The 21413-nt window shown below is 41.9% G+C and overlaps 1 protein-coding gene across 1 annotated transcript in view; it reads right to left on the bottom strand.

Moving 5' to 3' along the window:
- Window positions 1–835: 835 nt before the first annotated feature.
- The window catches only part of FBXW2 (F-box and WD repeat domain containing 2), a 28896-nt gene continuing 8318 nt past the window's right edge, over window positions 836–21413 (bottom strand). Inside the window, exons 4-8 of the mRNA XM_059143591.1 lie at window positions 17315–17509; window positions 15108–15241; window positions 12615–12701; window positions 11609–11778; window positions 836–5739 (exon numbers count right to left, since the gene is read on the bottom strand). Of these exons, the coding sequence (XP_058999574.1) occupies window positions 5451–5739; window positions 11609–11778; window positions 12615–12701; window positions 15108–15241; window positions 17315–17509 (875 nt within the window). The 3' untranslated portion in view covers window positions 836–5450. The remainder of the gene's footprint in view (window positions 5740–11608; window positions 11779–12614; window positions 12702–15107; window positions 15242–17314; window positions 17510–21413) is intronic.

Here is a 21413-nt window from a genome sequence, read left to right as displayed (position 1 = left end):
GGTTTAAAGAGATGAGCTGGAACTCGGTTATGGATAGGTTAATAAATCTAGACATACCCTGTTGGCAATAGGAAGTTACTGCAGTTGTTTCCACAGAGGGGCCACGCGCTCAAAGGAGTGGCTGGTAAGATGCCCTAGAGGCAGGTGCCAGTAGCTTGAAAGGCACACACAAGTGGCCGAGGGGGAGGGGAGCTGTCCAGGTCTGGATGGAAGAGCCTTGAAGTAGGCAGAAAATGGGAAGAGAAACAAGGATTGGGGGGCGGTAATCTAGGATCTGGGTCTGTGGAGGCTAAAACTCTGGGCCCCAACCTCCTCAGCACTCACTATTCTTCTAAGCAACTGGCCGTTTTCCAAGCCTCAATCTGCTCCTCTGTATAACAGAAGTGACAATCTGCCTATGACGGTACTATTGGGGATCAAAGGTACAGGACCATGCTTGGTGAACAACAAGGAGTCCTACAAATTTAAATTAAGAATCAACTAACTAGGGGATTGAGTAGCGGAGGCAGGAAGACAATCCCCAAATCCGGAACCTGCATTAATGGCACTCTTCCCCTCACCCCTGCCCAATTTGCATCTACTCATGGGGTCACCAGAATCCCTTCCTTGCATCTGACTTTTCAGTGTACGGTTTTCCTCTTGGATCTCATTCAGAAATTGTTATGAAGTTGGGTTTACATTCTAGAGCACACAGGAACAGTAAAGGCACAGAGCTGCTTCAGCTCACATGAGAGGCAGTTCCACTTCTAAAAACACATTCTAAAATGCAAGTGCTCTCGCAAAGTCCCATCCGAATTCACTGGGGAAAGGTGAGAAAATAGTCTTCACTACAGAATTATATTTTTAAGGAAATGCAGCTTTATTACTTTCAAGTACAAACAATAACTTGGACTTGACTAACCAAATGTTGCCTAAGTGAGAGAACCTGCCTTAATGTGTAGATATCAATGATTTATAGTTAGCACAATCACCCATGGTAGAACAACGCTTCTGTGATGCATGAAAATAATTTCTCATTTTATAGAGACATCTTGTCCCACATTTGCTCTACTATCTTAGGCACTCCCTTCTCCCCGCATCCCAGACACTTCAGATAAACTTTACCTCTTTCCCTAGATTACAACATACATCAAATTAGTTAAACGTGAGCTGAGATGTGTTTATCACGTTGCCATAGATGCTGGATTGGTGAGACCAGCCTTTCTCAACCTGAGCGTTCTCCTCAAGAGCACTAAGTCTAAATTAGTGAAATTCATCTGTTTGCAATGTGAATAGAGGGAACACAGAATAACTGTGAGTTTCATCATCTGAACTCATGATTTTCCAGGTTTAAATATGCAAAAACATTTTAATCTGAGCACATTCATGAAGAGTAGAAGTAGCTGGGTTCTTTAAACTGTAATAATCCAGTGGGGTCTCACTCCTCAGGACTGTGATACGGATTTGAAGCAACCACAGTTCCGTGCTGTAGGGAAGACTGGAAACACACTGAAACCGCCTGACTGCCAACGTCCATCTGCACTGAGCATGACCATCCCGCCTGACCAGGGAGCGGTGCAAAGACTATCCAGACTCCACTGGAGGATTTATTATGGGAAAAACCTTCACTTTCCTAGAGTAGTCACGAACAAGGGACCCTGTGATCAGACACTGCCAGAGATGGCTAGTGGGTATTTCTATCAAAAATGCTAACCTGCTCTTTGCATCAGACACTCTAGCTGGGGACTGCATAATTCTCAAGACAGACTTGGTGATCTTAAAAGTATCTTAGCAAGCACCAACATAACCAGGTAGGAAGGCTGCACCAATGGGACAGACCTAAAGAGCTTCTCCCCTACCCCAACGAACTCTGTCCCTAAAAGCAAAGGTGACCGTATGCCCTGCCCCAGACTGCATCCTAGAACAGTGATCTGATTCTGCACACTTCCCTACTCAGAAAGGCACTTGCAGGCCACCTCGGCCCGCAAGAGGAGGAGGCCCAGAGACTGGCAGAGTGATTTTGGAAGATTCATCGCGAGGTTCCCAAGAAGCCAGGGCACACAGCCAGAGCTGCAGGGAGCTGGCTGGGTTTGGCCAAGGCAATGTCGTAAAGCCCAGCTCCACCATCGTTTGCTACTTCTGCTAGGTCAAAATGCCTAACCTAACAAACAGCTTCTTCATGTCTAAAATATACTGTTTCCAAAAATATTTCTTTTCTCCCTGTTTTCTAAAATGCAGAGCAATAATCACTCTCCTGAGAACAAACACTAGAGTGATCACACAATCCTCATTCATAATTTAATGTGTCTGTAGTGGCCAGAATGGTCTTTTTTTAACCATGAAAAATGAAATACAACCCTTAAAATTTAGTAGCAACAGTCCCCTACCTTCCACTTGTGAAAAGCTATCCAAAGCTATGTACCTTCCTGTGGAACTTTTCAACATCCAACCCCCCCCCCCCACCCCGCCCCGGAAAAGAAGTCTTTCTTCCTATTTCACCCATAGGTCTAAAGGTCAGCTCAGGGCCAGTTTTGACAAATTTGACTTATTACTTCAAATAAGGGGGCTGGAGGAACTTACCACCCTTTGGAATGCGAAAATGTCCCACTCACTCAGCTCTCCTAGACCCCCAACGCTCACCCCGGAGCCCGAAGTTGTTTCTCTGCCCTTTATGCACCTGACAGGAGAGGGGCCCTTTGCTTCCACCACAACAACTTCACTCAAGAAATCCAACGCTCATCAAAAAAGGATGGGGTCTCTTCTGCTCGTGACTTACGAATTTTTCAGAAATGAGAATATTCACCAAAAAAAGAGTAAAAGGCAATTTCTTCCCCTCTGAGCTAAGGAAGCAGAAGTCACTGCGTGCGGAAGGGCAGCCCCCTCATGCAACGCAAGGGGACTACGCCACTCCAGCTTTGGCTCTCCCCTACCCACTTCTCTCACTGGCCCTCCACTTGGCTTTATTCTTTAAAGGATGCATTAGTTTTTCATTTTTATAAAAGCTGGCACTTGTATGAATAAACCCAGCATCTATAAAGCTTTTAAATAAAATGCTCCGGTGAAATGAAGGCCTCTGTGAGGAGGAAATCAAAGCTGTACCATGCTACCACCCGGAGGGGAACTTCAGTGTCCACCGAAAACTGAAATGGGACGTGTCGTACAAGTTCCAGGTTTGTCGTTGAAAAAAAAAAATCCCACAAATAACTATAATTGCTTGCCCTGTGAAATGCTGGATGTATCTGGAGGTGAGGTGGGATAGGGATGGTCATCAGATCAGTGACCTCAGAGATCTGTTCAGGTCGGAGGTAGAGGAGAAAGGCAGTCACCCTCTTCCTTGCCCCACGTCTCCCGAGGCTCCTCCAAAATGGACTCCAGCCGCAATTCCTGGCCCATCTCTTGAGAAGCCCAAGCGGACCTCAGGCACACGACTGAGTGTGAGATGGACTTCAGGGATGGACACGATACTATATTCTTTTGCCTAACCTCCTTAGAGTCTACAGGAATATGAAGTATACCTGTCCTTGAAACCGAACACTGATTCTCTAGAGTCTTAACTCCACAGCATTCAGATGTCCAGCCAGGCTCTGTGTTACTGCGGATTCTGGAACAGCAGGGTCCCCACCAGGTTTGGCTTCCTTCTCAGCTTTGCCAGCAAGCCCTCTGCCCACCTGTGAAGTGGATAAGCTTTATATCCACACCAGCAAGAATGAGTCAACCATACCCCCAGGCAGAGGCTACAACTGAGGTTCCAGTTTATGTGTCCATCTTCAAACTACTTCCTGTTGGTGTGCGGATGAAATAAGCCCCCTCACTTCCTGTAACACAATAGGAAACAGCTGAATTGTCCTGGAGCTGGCTCCCTCTACTCTCCCCCTCATGTCTATGACAATTATGTTAAAACATTCCCACTCCTGATCCCAGAGTTACCTAACTTTACAAGAATGAGAAGGTGGAAGATACAAACTGGCAGCTCGCAGACTTACTTTGTTTAGCTCACTGTATTTTAAACTTTCCTCAATTAGCTGTCAACATTTTACAGATCAGGAGATTTCAAATAAAAATCTGGATTTCCACTTCCTCCTGAAGAAAATCACAAGACCTGCCTCCACTGTGCTCACTTCTACCTAACACTTAGAGCTGAGTAACTTCCCCATTAGATAAGCTTTCCATGATTCAGCACAACTCTGTCCAGCACACTCCAATCATTTACATCATGTACATGGCTGCCATGGCACTGGAGTTTGTGAACCCCAATCTAGGGCAATTCCTTCATTTTAAAGATGAAGAAAATGAGGGTCGGGGGATAGAAAGTTAATCTGCCTAAAGCCACACATCAGGTTAGAGGCAAAGGAGCAAGAAAAGTCAGGTTCAGGTGTCTAAGACTGCCCATTCTGTCTAAAGAACCACAATCCCCCTTAGCTAACATTTTCTAGGTAAAATCTGTTACATTTTCTACATTCCTCCTTTATCTATCCTTTTCATATACCTGGTTTCCTTATAGAGAATAACTTTGTACCAATGATTTCATTTAAATATCTTCGACCTAAATGAAACAATGAATCAGACAAAACTGAAATACCAACTCGTGCCCACACCTCAGCAGACACAGGACCAAAACCTTAGAAATCATTCAGCTTAACAAACGTGGCTACACAGACAGGGAAAACGGGGCCTAGCGAAGTGATACACTGAGGCCACACAAATGCTAGGTGATAGAGCTGGTTTTCAACCTTCCTGCTCAGTGCTCTTTCTACTGTATCCCATCACCTCTGTGCACTCACCCAGGTGGTAGGGGTCGAGGACAAGTGTGTTCCACAGGGGAACAAAAACTCCAGAACCCCCTTACACCTCAGACATAGCCAACCTTGACTCTGCCAAGTGCGAGAGTTTAGAATGTGTTGTGAACAATCAATTTGTAGAACTTGATTTGCCCTGGAAGACAGACTTTCTTTAGAACTGGTATTTGGTGAAGAGTTTTTGAATGTCACAGGACTCAGCGGTCTTTATAACACTGGTGGTTATAAAAGCAAAGCCCCACATGAGAGAAGTTGCTGGAACAACATCATAGCACCTTTGCTTCAACTTCAAAAGGAAAAAAAGGCGATAATAAAAAGCTTTAATAGACTGAATGTGTTTTTATAGGCAACCAATTAGCAGATTAATGAACCATTGAACCTTCTTTACTAAAAACGAATATTCAAGAAAGATGAATCCCAAATGCATCCTCTTATACTGACCAACGTAACTAAGTACAAATGAAGTCATTAGCATGCTGTGCTGTGTGTCAAGAAAACAAGCCCTCCCCCGCCCCGAGCCCTGGCCCCCTGGCAAACACAGATAAATGATTGTGCACTGCGCGATGATACCGTTAGGTGAGAACTTTGGTTCATGCAGTTGGCTGCCAGAAAGGTTGCACTGAAAACCCGCAGCCCTGGCACCCAAAGTCAGTCAGCGGTGGTCAGCTCGTGGCGTCAGCCGTGCTCCTTCCACAACACCAGGTGAATACTGTGGTCAGGCATGCTGGTGGCAAACACCAAGCCCGTGTCATTGTGCCCATCCAATCCATTGAGCCAGGACGCTTCGCCTGCCAGGAAGCTCGAGCCTCTCTTTGATTTCCGGTACTCTGGCAGAGGCCAGCGGCTAATCAGGCTCTCTGTCCGCAAGTCCATGATGTACAAGTAGCGGTTGTCAAACAGCAGGGCAAAGATATCTCCAAAGCCAAGTAAGGCCAAGTTTGCTATCTCAGGAGTCTTGATGACCCTACAAAGACAAGAGTTAGGAGATATGAATCAGAAGGCAATATTACTTCTGTTTCTTCCACTGTAATCTTTTCTGGAGACACAGAAAGACAATGCAAAATTCAAGAAAATTTAGAGAGTTAAATTAAAGTTTTGCATAAAAAAGAAGAGACAAAACACGGAGCTTCCTTAAGAAAGGGCGGGGGAAGAACCCTTCACAATGACACGGTAACATAGGCATGTAAGGGGAAAGGCAGCATCTGATGAAAATTTACGGAAGCACAAAATGCCCACCCAGATTATCTCACTTAACATCTCATTTCCAAGATGTAAAAACTGAAGTCTAGCTGAGGTACATACTTTGCCTAAGGATTCATAACTGGTCAGTTACCAGTAAGAACTGGGGTGCAATCACCTTCATGACTAGGTAAAAAGATGGATTCATCAAATCCTAGAATACCATCAGCCTCTTAAAGCCTGGAATAAAGACTGGAAACCAAGGGACTCACGTGCTACTCTATTCAGCAGGTAGCAAACTATAAAAACAGTAGAGGCTGGGGACGCCTGGGTGGCTCAGAGGGTTAAGCCTCTGCCTTCGGCTCGGGGCATGATCCCAGGGTCCGGGAATCGAGCCCCGCATCGGGCTCTCTGCTCAGTGGCGAGCCTGCTTCCTCCTCTCTCTCTCTCTGCCTACTTGTGATCTCTGTCTGTCACATAAATAAATAAAATCTTTAAAAAAAAAAAAAAACAGTAGAGGCTGAAAGATTAGTTTTCCTAAATAATCCAGAAACATTAATAATAAATGCTTCAGAAGTTGTTAGAGACAACTCAGGGAGTGGGAGGGCAGACAGCCTTCACCTTCCCCAAATGCTGGTGACAAAGGCACAGAGTGGGAGCGATCCCGCCAAACAGCAGCATAAATGAAAAACAAAAAATCATCGTCTGTTGTCTGCACACTTAAGTCTTTTGTGAGCACGCTTAGATAATTTGGAGGCACTAAGAAAAGAGCTATGAGAGAAGGATATGCAAATTCTGCTCTGGGAAAATCAGTTTGGGCCCCATGAGAGGTCAATTAACTTGACTGGCAACAAGGACACGACTGTCCAAGAGGTCAACCAGAAATGGCAGGGCCTGGTAACCAGGACAAATAAGGAGCAGGTGAAGGAGATCAGCTGAGAGGGAGAGAAACAGAATTTGCAGGAACAAATAGCTGGTCACCACCTGTAAATATGAAATGAAGGATGTGTAAGGCCAGACATGCTGAGCTCTAGAAGAGAGAATTCAGTCCACGTCAGAGAGTCACAGCTAAGCAGACTTCACCTGACATTAGGAAGGGAAAGGGATTCTGTCATGAAGAAGACCTGTCCCTCACTCACTCTGTCCCAAACCGAACTTGCTGGCCAAACCTGTTTCTCCTTCTTACTTCCTGGCTTGCTCCTTCACCCAGTTACTCAAGCTAGGAAACATGGCAACCATCCAACTCTCCTCCTTATTCAAGCCACAAATTCAATCACCACCATCTATTGATTTTACCTCTTAAATTCTCTCCTACTTTATTCACTATTATCTCAATTGTGACGACTCTGATCCAAGATGTCATCTTTTGCCTGCAGGGCTGCTGACAATTCCAATTGGTCTCACCACATCTACTCTTGGCCCCTTTCAGTCAATCTCACCTTAAAAATCTAATCCTAGGGGCACCTGGGTGGTTCAGTGGGTTAAAGCCTCTGCCTTCGGCTCAAGTCATGATCTCAGGGTCCTGGGATCGAGCCCTGCATCAGGCTCTCTGCTCAGTGGGGAGCCTGCTTTCTCCTCTCTCTCTGCCTGCCTCTCTGCCTACTTGTGATCTCTGTCAAATAAATAAATAAAAATCTTAAAAAAAAAAAAAAAAGTTAAAAAAAAATCTAATCCTATTACCACCTCATTTAACTTCAAACCCTTTGAGGGCTCTCTACTGCTCATGCATCTCCAGCACCAGGCTCCTTCAGTCTCAGGGCCTTTGAACAGACTGGTTTCTTGGTCTCCAATGCTCCTTACTGCACGCCCACTGCCGGTTAATGCAGATACTCGTCCTTCAGAGCTAAGCCCAAGCCTCTTCTTCAAAGAAGCTTTCCCTTATTCCTCAGCTACGTGAGGTCTTGAAGTACTTACTCCATACAGTGTGGCCCTTAGTCCAACCATGAAAACATCTCTAGGTAACTAGCTATTTAATATCAATCTTCCCTCCTGTGGGAATTTCCACCAGTGTGGTGAGTATTTCTGCAGGCTCCCATGTAGATCCTGATGCCTAAAACATAGGCAGTGCTCAGTAACCATCTGCAGCACATAATGAATGCAGCCGTGGAGCAATGAACACCGGCAAATGAAAATGCCTACAAAGCAAATCCAAAGGAAACTAGGAAAACAGCAAGAAAGTCTAGTAAGCCCCACATCACCAATGCAAAGCAGGAAATAACCAGAAACTTAGATAACTGGGTGGCTGGGGATAGGAGCACCGACTCCAAAGACTGAAGCACATGTATGTTGCAGAGAATGCAGGTCCTGACAGGCTCACAGCCCCTTTAACTCTGATTACTTTAGAACTGTAAACACACATCCCTGCCCTGTAGTCTGGGCCCTTGAACTTAAATAACCCTGCTTGCTGTACCAAGAGAACTCAGCTCCAGAGATTGCGTCATAGCGTCGATTTACTGAGCAACAGGCGACCGTTCGTGCTTTGCTTCTTCTCAGTCAGCTTCAAAGCGTCAGCAGCCCGATCCGATCTTAGCAACTGATGCCAAAGGAGTTGCACTATGATTTCAAAAGAGGCCGGTTTATTTGTGTTGTGGCAGGTGGGGAGGAGGCAAGAGATAAAACGGCCCACCTTCCAAGAAATCTGAATCTAACAATTCTTAGCGGCAAACAATTCTGCAGCTTTATTGCTCAAAGCTAGTGTATCCGAATCCCCAAATTAACACAACTTTCATCTGGGCCTCTGGACTCTGTACATGCCACTCAGAGTGCAAAAAATACATACACAAGAAAGGCAAATGCAGGATCAAATTAAAACCCTTAGAAACTCAAAGCATTAAAAAGATGATGATACCTCTATTCCACCCTACTTCTCCATCCCTCCCATCCAAGTCTTAACTGAAAACAAAAACAACACAGCATGCCTGGGTGGCTCAAGTGGTTAAACGTCTGCCTTCGGCTCAGGTCACGATCCTGGAGTCCTGGAATCAAGCTCTGCATCAGGCACACTGCTCAGGCAGGAGTCTGCTTCTCCCTCTCACCCAGCTCATGCTCTCTCTCTCTAATAAATACAATCTTTAAAAACAAAAATGATACTAAACTGTAAAAGATCTGATTTTCCCACAGTAACTACTTGGATTTGAAATTCCTTCAGAAGTTCCTTCTCTCTGGCTTGCTGGTACTTTAAGCATATGCCTGCTAGATGATGCCAGGATGGTGGACAGAGAGACAGACAGATGGTGGATGGATGGATGGATGGATGGTGGAGGGCTAGGGTGAGCTGTGTGGGATGCTGGCCAAGGCCCATACCCACTCTTGCTTCATTTCCCCCATCTATAGAATGAAACACTTAGACTAATGTTCTCTGGCACCTGTTCCAGTCTTTTTTTCTCGAAGCGTAATTATCAATCATTTCTAGAAATGATTCTGACAGTTTGGAATCCTAATTGGTTAGAAATGTAAGTCTGATTCCAGGAAGATATAAAAGGGGTTATAACTGTATGACCAGAGAGGCAGGGCCTGCCAAAGTCCTGCAGGCTAGTGTGACAGATCCCATACAGCTGACCTCAAACAGTCACGCACAAAAACAATGACGAGTACATTCAATTTTCTGTACTACTCCAAGTCAGCATTTTCTGAACCATGCCGCAGAACACTAATTCTGGGAGCTGGTAATAGGTGCTCCTTAAAAGAAAGGTTCTGTGTACAGTGAGTGTGAGGCACAGTAGGTTAAACGAGCTCAAGCAGGCTTCTTCATGCAGAACTTCTCAGAGCTGTCAGTAATACCAATCCCCCAGGTCCTGTGCTTGGTCCTCACAGGTACTTCATCTCATCTTCACTTTCCAGATCAGGAAACTGAACTAAAGGTTAACTGAAATGTTAAGAAACTTATATAAAATCCTCCAACTTACAGGAGGTGATGCTGGGTTTTAAATCAAGGATTATCACCAAAATAATTTCTCTCTTTTTGGAGAGAGAGAGAGAGAGAGCATGCATGCCTGAGGCGGGGGTGGGGTGTGTGTAGGGGCAGAGGGAAAGGGGGAGAGAATCCCTAAGCAGGCCCCATGCACAGAGTGGAGTCTGACATGGGACTTGATCTCACAACCCTGAGATCATGACTTGAGCCAAAATCAAGAGCTGGGATGCTTAACCAACTGAGCCACTCAGGTGTTCCACCAAAGTGTTCTCTTAGTCACATACAGCACCAGCTTCCATTAGCTTCCAACATGCTTACAGATACCATCAATCTCCAAGAAGGGTCTAAGGTTATGCAGGAAATCACAAAATTATTTGGCCATGGACCTGTTCTTATTTATTTCTTTGGAGAGAAATCCTATAAGTTTTATTTTTCTCTAAATACTTCTGTCTTTCTACTAGTCAACAGAAGGCAACTTGATCCCTCAATGCAGAATTCCACTGAAGAGGAAGCAAAACTTAAAATATCAGAACCATACCTGAGAACATACAGATGGCCAAAGGACACATGAAAAATGTACAACATCACTCATCGTCAGGGAAATGCAAACCAAAACCATGATGAGGAGTGCCTGGGTGGGTCAGTGCATTAAGCATCTGCCTTTAACTCAAGTCACGATCCCAGGGTCCTGAGATCAACTCCTGCATTGGGCTCCCTGCTCAGCGGGGAGTCTGCTTCTCTCTCCCTGCTCATGCTCACTTGCTGTCTCTCAAATAAATAAAATCTAAAACAAGAACAAAAAACCATGATGAGGTACCACCTCGTACCTGTCAGAATGGCTAAAATCAAAAACATAAGAAATAACAAGAGTTGACAAGGATGTGGAGAAAACGGAACCCTCCTGCACTGCTGGTGGGAATGCAAACTGGTGCAGCCATTGTGGAAAATAGTATGGAGGTTCCTCAGAAAATTAAAAATACAGAACTACCTTACAATCCAGTAACTGCACTACTAGGTATTTACCCAAAGAATAGAAAACACTAATTCAAAGGGATACACGCATCCTGGTGGTTTTACTGCAGCAGTTATTAACAACAGCCAAGATATGGAAGCAGCCCAAGTGTCCATCAACAGATGAATAAAGATGTGGTGTATGTATGTATGTACAGTGTATGCTGAATCACTATATTGTACACCTGACACTAATATAACACTACAGTGGTAACTATACTGGAATTAAAATAAGAAAATAAATATATCATTATTTCACTAAATACACATTATCTGTCTAAAACCTTAAAAAAAATTTTTTTTAAATATATCAGAACTAGGGACCTGAAAGATCTCTTCATCCAAACCCCTCATTTTCCTGAAAAGCACTTTGTTTGTTTGTTTGTTTGCTTGTTTGTTTTGGTGGGCAGCAAAGTTTATTGAGGGCTAGTATAAAGCTCCCAAAGAGGGAGGGGACAGAAGAGGGTTGCCCAGCAGGTTTAATTCTGCAAGGGGAAGTGACATAGTAAGGGGACAGATCAAAACTTAGGTCTTCTAGACTCTAGCATAAAACTCTATATGCCTCTAAAATATTTTTTATGTGTGTGATTTTCAGCATATAACTGTTTATGACATTTCCAGATTCAAGCTATTGACTAGTTCATCCAATATTTAGTTTTGTCTTTAATATTAAACCACAACAAAAAGATAAACGGGAATATTCTGTCAAAGGGAAGGCTCAGAAAAACATTACCTGAGAATATCATAACTGGCGAAGTCCCACTGGTAGAGACCCAGTGCCGAACTACAGACAATGTATTTGCCATCAAAATGAAGTCTTGGCTGCAGGCAGATACTCCTATCCTCGGAGACAGACAATGTCTTCAAGCACTTGCAGTTGATTTCTCTCCCAATTGGCCAAATCTACAGATTAAAGAAAATAAGGAACGATGACAGATCACATCACCATAGAAAAACCTGTCCTTAAACAATGTGATTTGCATTTGCCGAAGCCAGATAGAAAGTGAAGTAAATCGGAAAGACCACAGGTTTTATAGTTCAAGCTCTGATGCTACATGTATGCACTGTGTGTCCTTGGGTAAGATACTTAACCTCTCTGAATCTCAGTTCCCACAATGAAGACACCTACCACTGGAATGGTTTAAAAAATGCAGTAAGAACAGATGTGAGAGTGCTCCGTCAACTTTTTGCAAATTGTTTTTTTTTTTTTAAACACAAGTAGATTTTTATGTTTTCATAGTTTAGATCTAAGAATTAGAAGGGTATGAGATATGAGTCTTAAGAAAACAGAATGTGAAGATAAGTTTTTGTGGATCTTTTTTTCTTCATTTACAAATCAGGGGTAGAAACTGCCTCATACATACAGGACTCCCAGGTGGCTCAGGTGGTTAAGCGTCTGCCTTTGGCTCAGGTCATGATCCCAAGATCCTGGGATCAAGTCCTGCATCAGACTCCTTGTTCAGCCAGGAGCCTACTTCTCCCTCTAACTGCTGCTCCCCCTGCTTGTCCTTAGTCTCTCTCTCTCTCTCTGACAAATAAATAAATAAAATTTTTTTTTTTTTAAAAAGAAAGGTCTTCATACATAGAATGAGTAATTCTCTTCCCAAGAAGTTTAAGATGGCTATACTAAGCCATTCCTGCTTCCCTTGAAATATTCCCTCTGTGCTATTCCATTTTAATTTTCTTATATTTCCCAGTTTTTCTTTGATGAGGCAAATTAATGGAGGAGAAAACCTCACCTTGATCTCATATTTGTCCGCACTTAAGAGTATGTAGTCTCCAGGGCTGTGCAAAAGAGACTTGACTTTACACTTTTGCAAAACCACCTAGAAATATAAGCATCCATGTTACAGAATGATCCTTTTAAAACTATTTCTATATCACTTTTTAAAAAATTAAAATATGAAAAAGAGCCTGAAATGAGATGGTATGCTACAAGAGCTAAGCTGTAATTCTATGATGTTAGCCTCTAGTTAGTACAAACAGATTCTCTATAATGTCAGCAGGATGTAAAATTGTCTAATGCTGGCGGCAGCATTTAATTTCTGCTTTACTCTGGAAGCAAATATTAGAAATGATTTTAAAAACTGTAAAATGTGACTTTATAACAAATGAGAGGAATAGGAAAGAAAACAGCCCATAGACCTAAAAGCAAATACGAATGATTTGTTTTCCTGAGCAGATGCATTATAATGGAAAAAGCACTGGACTTGGGACCAGAATCTGCCATATCCTGACTCTGTAACCTTGGGCAAGACCAGCCAGCATCTTTGTTTCTCAATTTCCTCATCTTTAAAATAGGGGATGAGGCATTTATTATATCTCATAACTGAAATGAAAATGAAATAAAACAGTTAAATGAGGATGATGATGTAATAAAAGCTAACATTTCACTAGCCCTTCGGATAGGCTGTAAACATTTAGTGGCTAGTTATTTTTGTAGTAAGTCAGCATCAAGTGAGAGGGAGGCCAAGCTCACTTCTTCAGTAGTCTGTGCTCCCGATTCAGCTGAAACTGACAGACCTACTACACCCAGATGCCCTGCTGGGTCCTGTCCCATCATCTCTTTCAGAATTCACAGGAACATTTACCAGATGAAACTCAGGCCCTACAGGGAGAAGTGACTTGCCTTAAGACATCACACAGTCAGCATCCTGGTCCCAAGTCCAGTGTTTTTAACAAAACACGAGATTGTCTTATGTAACTTTTCCATTTAAATAGTCAATGTAAAAAAAAAAAAAGAGAGAGAGAGAGAGAGCGATGCTTAAATAGTCAATGTACCCAATACAGAACTGTGGTAAACGATACATAACATAAAATGTACTATTCTCAATCAAACAGTTTAGTAATGTTACTGATCTTCTCACAAACCACCCTTTTAGCTCTGCCTATTTCAGAAAAACACATTCATCTACCTGACCTAAAACCCACTGGGTAGCTCTAATTCCTCCTTCTTTGTTACCTATGAGTCAGTAAGTTCGGCTGCCTTTCCCTTAAAGACATATCCTTCATGTGTGCTCTTTTCTTTCTTCACTGCTACATGGGTCCATGCCACAGGTGTCTTTTGCTTAGATTACTGCAAAAGCCTACTTGGCCTCCCTGGGTCTGTTTGTGTCCCAACTCCAATCCATTTTTTACTTAGCAGTTATTTTCTTAAAAACATAAATCACAGTTTCCTGCTGAGAACGCTCAATTGTTTCCTACTACACGTACGACACCCAAATCCTTAACACGCCCAAGGCAGGCCTACACGATGGCCACCTCTTCCACACCACCCCAACCATAGCACAGCTCCACTGGCCTTCAGACCAACAAATGTTCTAGGATCTTTCCCACGCCAGGGCCTGGGCACATACCACGTACTCTGAAACACTGCACTTTATTCTTTATCTAGCTACCTCCAATTTCTTCTTCATGTTTTGCCCCTTCTCAAGAAGCTCTCCCTGAATGAATTGGGTACCTTCTAGACATTTTCACAGAGCACTGCACTTTGCTTTCATAGCACTTAACACCATTTGTAACTGCACATTTATTTGTGAAATTACTGTTTAATAACTATCTCTCCTACTGGGCTAATAATGTCTGTGTCAAGCCCAAGTCTGTTTTGCTCACTCCTCTATCTGCTATCCCAGACAGGAAGGAACGGGAAGCTCAGGAAAAGTGTTTCTATATGACATTTCCATGACTAATACTGCATTTGATCCTCGTAATCACCTTTTTTTGAAAATAAGAAAACACGATATTCTTTTAAAAATCCTATACATTTTTCTTTATCCCATTTCTTACAACTATTATTTTTTCAAGATGAAAACTGCTTTCGTGATTCAAAAAGATACATGTTTATCCTAAAAGGAAAAATAGCACCTACAATTCCATAAGTGATAATAACCTGTAACATTCTGGTGCATAACACACTTATTCAGAAATTGTTATCATACTCTACAATGTAGTTTTTTGTCCATGACCTGTTTTATTTGTTCCCTCCACCCACCAAATACACTGTGGGCATTTTTCTGTGCCCGTGAGTCATTCATTTGTTCAACTATTTACCAAGTGTCCCTTACTTGGCTGGTCGCTAATGCAGGCCATCGTGCATTGTGGATACATCTGTTCCATTTTAGGGCTCACCTACCAATTAACAAGACAGCACCTACCATCCTCCACCCCATCCACAGCTCCCTCACCCCTACAAAACCTGATGTCAAGGAGAGTTCTTCTGTAAGTCTTCCTACCTTGGTGACCCATTCCGTGTGCCCGGTGAGTGTGTTCAGGCATGTCCCAGCAGATAGAGCCCATACTTTCACAGTGAAGTCTGCAGAGCCACTCACCAAGATATCCAGTTCATCATTGTAGTCAACGCTAAACACTAGTATATATAACATACACAAAGTTAAAACATGCCCCTGTGAGGGTCTTTTGTAACAGAGTTCAATCGTGTTCATTCTCCTTGCTGACCAACTGTGTAATTCTCAGCCAGAGATACTGTAAGAATGGCGCTATTCAACTAAGATTTTATGATAAAAAATATATTCATTTCAAAATTCTTGTTATTATTACAGCTTATTCTTCTAGGGATGGAGCATCCCTGGAATGACACAATCTCTTATCCTTGTACTAGCTTCGAAGTGAGAGGTAACACCAGTGCTGGAGATAACGGCATTCCCACTCAGCCTTGCCTGCCTGACACACCACAAAACCAATCCAGCTCATGCAGGGAAAAAACAACATAGGTGGCCCTATTCAGATTTGCCCTATTCTTCACAATGAGACAAAATGTCAAGAACAATACCCATGACCAAGAAAAGCCAGTGTAATGAGAAAAACAAAACACACATAAGGATCTCAAAGGTGAGACTAAGCCCTTCTCTCCAACTCTCTGAATTTCTTGAGGGGTGTACCCCCAGCACCTAAAACAGTGCCTGAGTATAGCAAATACTCAAACATTTGTTTTTAAATGCCTGCCAGACTCTCTAAAGGAACATTGGGGACCCAGAGATATACACTGGGCTTTTCCGTAAGGAACTCAGTCTAAGGGTAAAGGAGGAGTCCAAAAAATTTAAATGTTTACCTCTTGCTAGGGAAACACCAAGGAGAATGACTAACTCTGCCCAAAGGTATCAGAGAGGACTTCAGGGAGGAGGCGATATTGGAGATGGCCCTGAAGGATGAGTAGAGTTTATCAAGGAAAGAGAATATTGCAGGTAGAAGGAACAGCAAAGGCATGGAGTTAGGAAAAGCCATAGCAATGTCCAGGGAACAGCAAAGACGAAATTTTTTTAGAGCAGAGGTCGTGAAGTTGATCAGGTATAAAATCACCTGGAATGTACATCCTGACATATGGAACGGTATACTGAATTTAATATATACCATGCTAAATCATGTATCTTCCAATATTAATTTCTGTAACAAGCAAGTGGTAACAAATTGAGGGAAAATGTTTAAGATGACAAACAAAAATAGGGAAAAAATTGTTTTCAGCAAAATAGCTAGGTTTACTTCAAAGTATTACTGAGCACCAGACACAATAAAAGGAACTCAGGACCTAAGGGTGAATAAGACAGGCAGGGTCCCTGTCCTTCTGGCATGTATAGCCTGGCGGGGAACTGGATTACCATACTCATTTGTATGGTGAGTGTTATGACAAAATTCAGGTTATTGGGAAACCTACAGTAGAAGGGAGTCCAAGAAGACTGCTCATAAAACGGGATGCTGAAGATCATAGACTATGACTCTCCAGGGCTGAGGCAGTGAGTAAATGGAGAAAAGGAAGAAGGGAGCTGATGCACAAGATGGGAAACAGCTCAACAGGATTTCTGCACAAAGCTCCAAAATACAATGCAGCAGAGATTAGCAGCTCAGGTCTCAAGGCTATACTCAAATGACCAGTTTCTACACACTAGGCCACTATAAAACTACTAGGAATACTCAGGTATCTGTTTATCTTATCTCTAGACACTGGTTTATTTTAATCAATTGTCAACCAAGATCCAACTCAACATAGTATGTATAGATTATACAATCTGAGAACTACTGTCACTCCAAAGGATTTTCAGCCCTGATTCTACAAACAGAGTAGACTGAATTTACAAGTGTAGGACTTGCTCAATTTGGAGGTAAGGAATCTGACAAAAGCAAAATGAACTGACTGTTCAACACGGTATAAATGAAATACGTCAAGGAATACCACCCCCTCCCAGCACAAGGGTACACAGAAGAGTTTTAAAATACACCACGGAAAAGCAAAATTCAGGAAAAAATTCCAAATAGGAATGCCTTAAGTAAAGGGATTAATGGCTATGACTAAGAAATAATAGGAGGGAAAGGCAGGTTAAGTTAAAAAAACAAAAAGAAAACAAAACAGGATCACATTCTTGGCTCCTGGTTTTAAGGAATGAGAGGTTAAATTAACTGTAGAAATCCCTGAAAAAGGGCAACCCACCCGCCCCTGTGTGCCCCCGGAAGTGCTGGGTCCTGGCTCCGGAACTCCACTCCCAGCAGGCCACAGTGTTGTCAAAGGAGCCTGTCACAAGCTTCTGCTCATCAAATTTCACTGCTGCACAAGTGTGGGTCTGGATGCCATAAACACACTGTCCTGTGCTCACATCCCACAGTTTTGCAGACAAGTCATCTGACCCTTCAAGAGAAAAACAGGGAAGTTAGTAAGAAACCAAACACTAAAGAAGGAAAATCTATCCCCAAACCATGGTATTCTTCAAGCAGAACCTCATGATCCCCTCCTTCTAGCATTTCCACTTAATAGCTGAAAAAAGCAAAGCATGGGGAGGGTAATAACTCACTCAGGGTCACCAAAATGGTGTGAACAGCACAGGGACTAAATGCAGGCTTTCTGGTTTAGTCCTCTTTCCTTAATTTTCCAGGTGACAGAGGAGTACTAGACAAAGCATCCCTTGGGCTTGCACTTGCAAAATTTCATATACCTTTGACTATCACGAGCTTTCTGATTTGAGCTTGAAATGATGAGTATTACCTACGATTGCACGTATACATTTGTATGCCTACCCATGACCCAACAACTCTGAGCGAATAAAGAATGCTGAAGAGTAAACCTGTGTGCCGGAATATATTCTACCCTAAGATAAGTCAAAGATAAGCCACAGATCACAGGCTAACTTCTGCAAAAGCTAACTGCTATTTCCTTAAGCCATCCTGAAATCTGTAAAGGAACCTCTAAGAAAACCATGGATAAATTATTCCCACACATTCACAATTCAACAATTAGCCTATAAAGCGTCTCAAGATTCTGCAGAAAAAAAGTGAGTTTTATCTCCGCATCTGATCAAATTATACTGATCATGATGATAATTCAGGATTAGCTTTACGTTTAAAAGTCTAATGATTAAATCAGCCTCACAAACTTACCTTTATAACAAAAAAGTAGTAATAAGAATTGTTAAAGACATTTTGAAAATAAAAAAATACACTCACAAGGACACAGTATGCAGGAAAGCACTGAATCACTGGCTTTGGAAAAGATGAAATGACTAAATAAAACTGGCCACAATTCTACCTTTAAGGTTGGTAGAAAGCCACTGTTTCACACAATGAAAAAAATAACACTTATGAAAAGGGTAGAGCATGAAATTCAACCTGGACAAACGCCAGGAGAACACACGGAAATGAAGACTGTACTTGCTGTCACTCTAGGTATTTACAGACCCAGTTTCCTTTTTATAAAACTAGAGATGGGACGTGGTTGGTGCTCCTCAATAGTCATATGGGGCATCAGAATCATCTGGGGAGGGGCACTGGGCTGGCTCAGTAGGTAAAGCATGAGACTCTTGATCTTGGGGTGTGGGTTCAAGCCCCATGTTGGGTGTACAGATTACTTAAAAATAAAATCTTTGGAAACAGCACTGTCCAACAGAAACAAAATACGAACCACAGAAGTAATTCAGATATGTAATTTAAAATTTTCTATTATTTACTTTAAAAAGTAAAAAATATATATAATTTCATTAGCCCAATGTATCAAAAATAAAATTTCAACACGTAACCAATATAAAAAATAAAATATTTTATATTCTAAATCCATTGAGTATTTCCCATTTCACATCTCAGTTTGGACTAGTGCCATCTCAAGAGCTCAAAAGCCTTATGTGGCCTATAGCTACTATACTGGACAGTATGTCTAGATAATCTCAATTATACAACACTTAAGAATGGTTAAAATGATAAATCTAAATGTTCCATAAATGTGTCTTAGGAAGTGGAATGACTGGATCCTCAATCTTGTGTCTATTTTACCACAACTTGATAAAAACAAAAAAAAATTATCCTAATTGTTTAAATTAGTTTATATAGGAAAATATTCAGTTTTACACCCTAAAGAAGTATCAGAGAAAATTAGCTTGATGTCAGTCCCATTTTACAGAGCTGCAAGTCTACTCTGTTGGGCCTTCAGGAGCCACTATTCTCCTCTCCTATTTAATTTTTATTTCAACCTCCCCTGTGGACTCCCATTTGCTGCACTGACTAGCAGCAGGTCATCAATGATGCAACCCAGAGATGAAAGGGGACTAAATAAATGAAGACTATTTTTCATTATATGAAAGAAAAAACAAGGCCTCTCTACTCAGGAAAGATGATGAAAACAATACTTTGATATAAAAAAGCACAGGGATGGGTATGTAACAAAAAGGTAAGCAGAAAATGGAGCTGTAACTCAAATGGAGTAGTAAACTACCGGATCAAGTGAAGTTTAAATATTTAACTGGTAGAATCAGATCTCAGCTCTCAGCTGCCTCTTGGGGGCATTTGACTCTGATGACTAAAATGTCCTTGAAACTCTTCACCATTCTGGTTCTGTACCTCTTCCCCCTCTAACTACGCTCTTCAAGGATCCATCCTAGGCTATATTCTTCTTCCTCTCCAACTCCTTTTAAAAAACCCCTGTTCTAGCCATAGCCATGACGTGGCTAACCCCTCAACCTTTTGCTCTTGCCCTGAGCTACTCCCGAAGCTCTGATGTTGCATTCCAGATACCTATGGGAATCTCCACTCACATCCAACTACGTTAAGTTCATCCCAAATTTAATTCCCTCTACCCTCTCTATTTCTTCATTTTCTGTTCTTGTTACTAGCACCACCAACTTCCCAGGTGTATATATAGCTAGAAATCCCAGTTATTTTTTAAATTAACCCTTTCCTCGCCACATACTCAATCCATTCCAAAATTCTGTCAATTCCATTTTAATGGTGGCTCTTCCATTTAACTGCTCCTTTAAAAAATCTCTATCCTTACTGTTCTATATCTAAATCTATCTACTCTGACCTAAACTGCAACACGCTAATACTTTCAAATTTTTATTTATTTTTTAAATTTCTTTTCAGTGTTCCAGAATTCATTGTTTATGCACCACACCCAGTGCTCCATGCAATCTGTGCCCTCCATAATACCCACCACCAGGCTCACCCAACCTCCCACCCCTCATCCCTCCAAAACCCTCAGATTGTTTTTCAGAGTCCACAGTCTCTCATTGTTCATCTCTACCCTAATACTTCAATTCAGAAACTCTAGTTCTGTTTACTCTTCCCTAAACCGCAATACTCTAATACTTTAATTTGGAAACTCTACATTTGTCAATGCCACAGGTCTCAACAGAAGAAGTATCATCTCCTAAGGGAACATTTTAGAAATGTTTTTAGTGTGTTTTCAATTGTCACAATGATTTTGGGGCAGAGGGTAAGGGGCATTACTAGCCTCTGCCAGGCTAAGGCTGAAAATGCTAGACATCATGGACAGTACACGAAAAGAATTGTCTCGTATTTTGCATGACCTCTTAACGATTCTGCCCGATATTCCTAAGTAAAAAGCTTATCCTTAGTTGTCTGAGCCTCAGACCAGTTTTACAAAGCATGGAGTTTATTCTAAATTTTCAGAGTATATCAGGTAGATTGAGGAAAAATGTATTTTGCTTTCTTGGGGACTTTGCTAAGAGTTTTTTCACTGCTTGAGGTCATACCACTGATGGTACAAATACAACACACTGCACTTAGAGCCGTCATGTTCATGACAACAGTACATACACAGGTGCAAACATCTCATTACATTTCTGTCTTCTAGCACAGCTGGGCTTGAGCACAACATGTTTAATGTGTATTATTCTAAAATTACTATCTTTTTATTTCTGCTCTGGATCAGCATTTAGGTATTACATTAACTTTCTGAAATACGTGCCAGTAAGTTATTTCTATGAATTTTAGTTTAAGGTAAGATAATATTACAAAATATTATAAGAAGAGGACCTGGGTCTGACAGAAATAAGAAAAACTGGTCTACTTGAAGACAACTCTGATATTGGCCCTTTTTCAGCTCAGAAAACTTTCATATTTTTTTCTTCCTACTCACAGAAAACCGTCCAAACTCATGTTCCCAATATTTAAGGTTTTCATAATACACCTCAAGCCAATTCTTCAGCTTATATTCTAAGAATCTCACAGGGTCCCTACTTATATCCTGACATCAGCTAAAATGAATGTTCTTTATTTTTCTCCTATAAGCTCCACACTTAGTCTTT

Source organism: Mustela lutreola, chromosome 12 (assembly GCF_030435805.1).
Source record: "Mustela lutreola isolate mMusLut2 chromosome 12, mMusLut2.pri, whole genome shotgun sequence".
In the NCBI taxonomy this organism is placed as follows: domain Eukaryota; kingdom Metazoa; phylum Chordata; class Mammalia; order Carnivora; family Mustelidae; genus Mustela; species Mustela lutreola.
The sequence above is the reverse complement of the archived record's forward strand: the minus strand, read 5'-3'. Positions and strand labels throughout refer to the sequence as shown.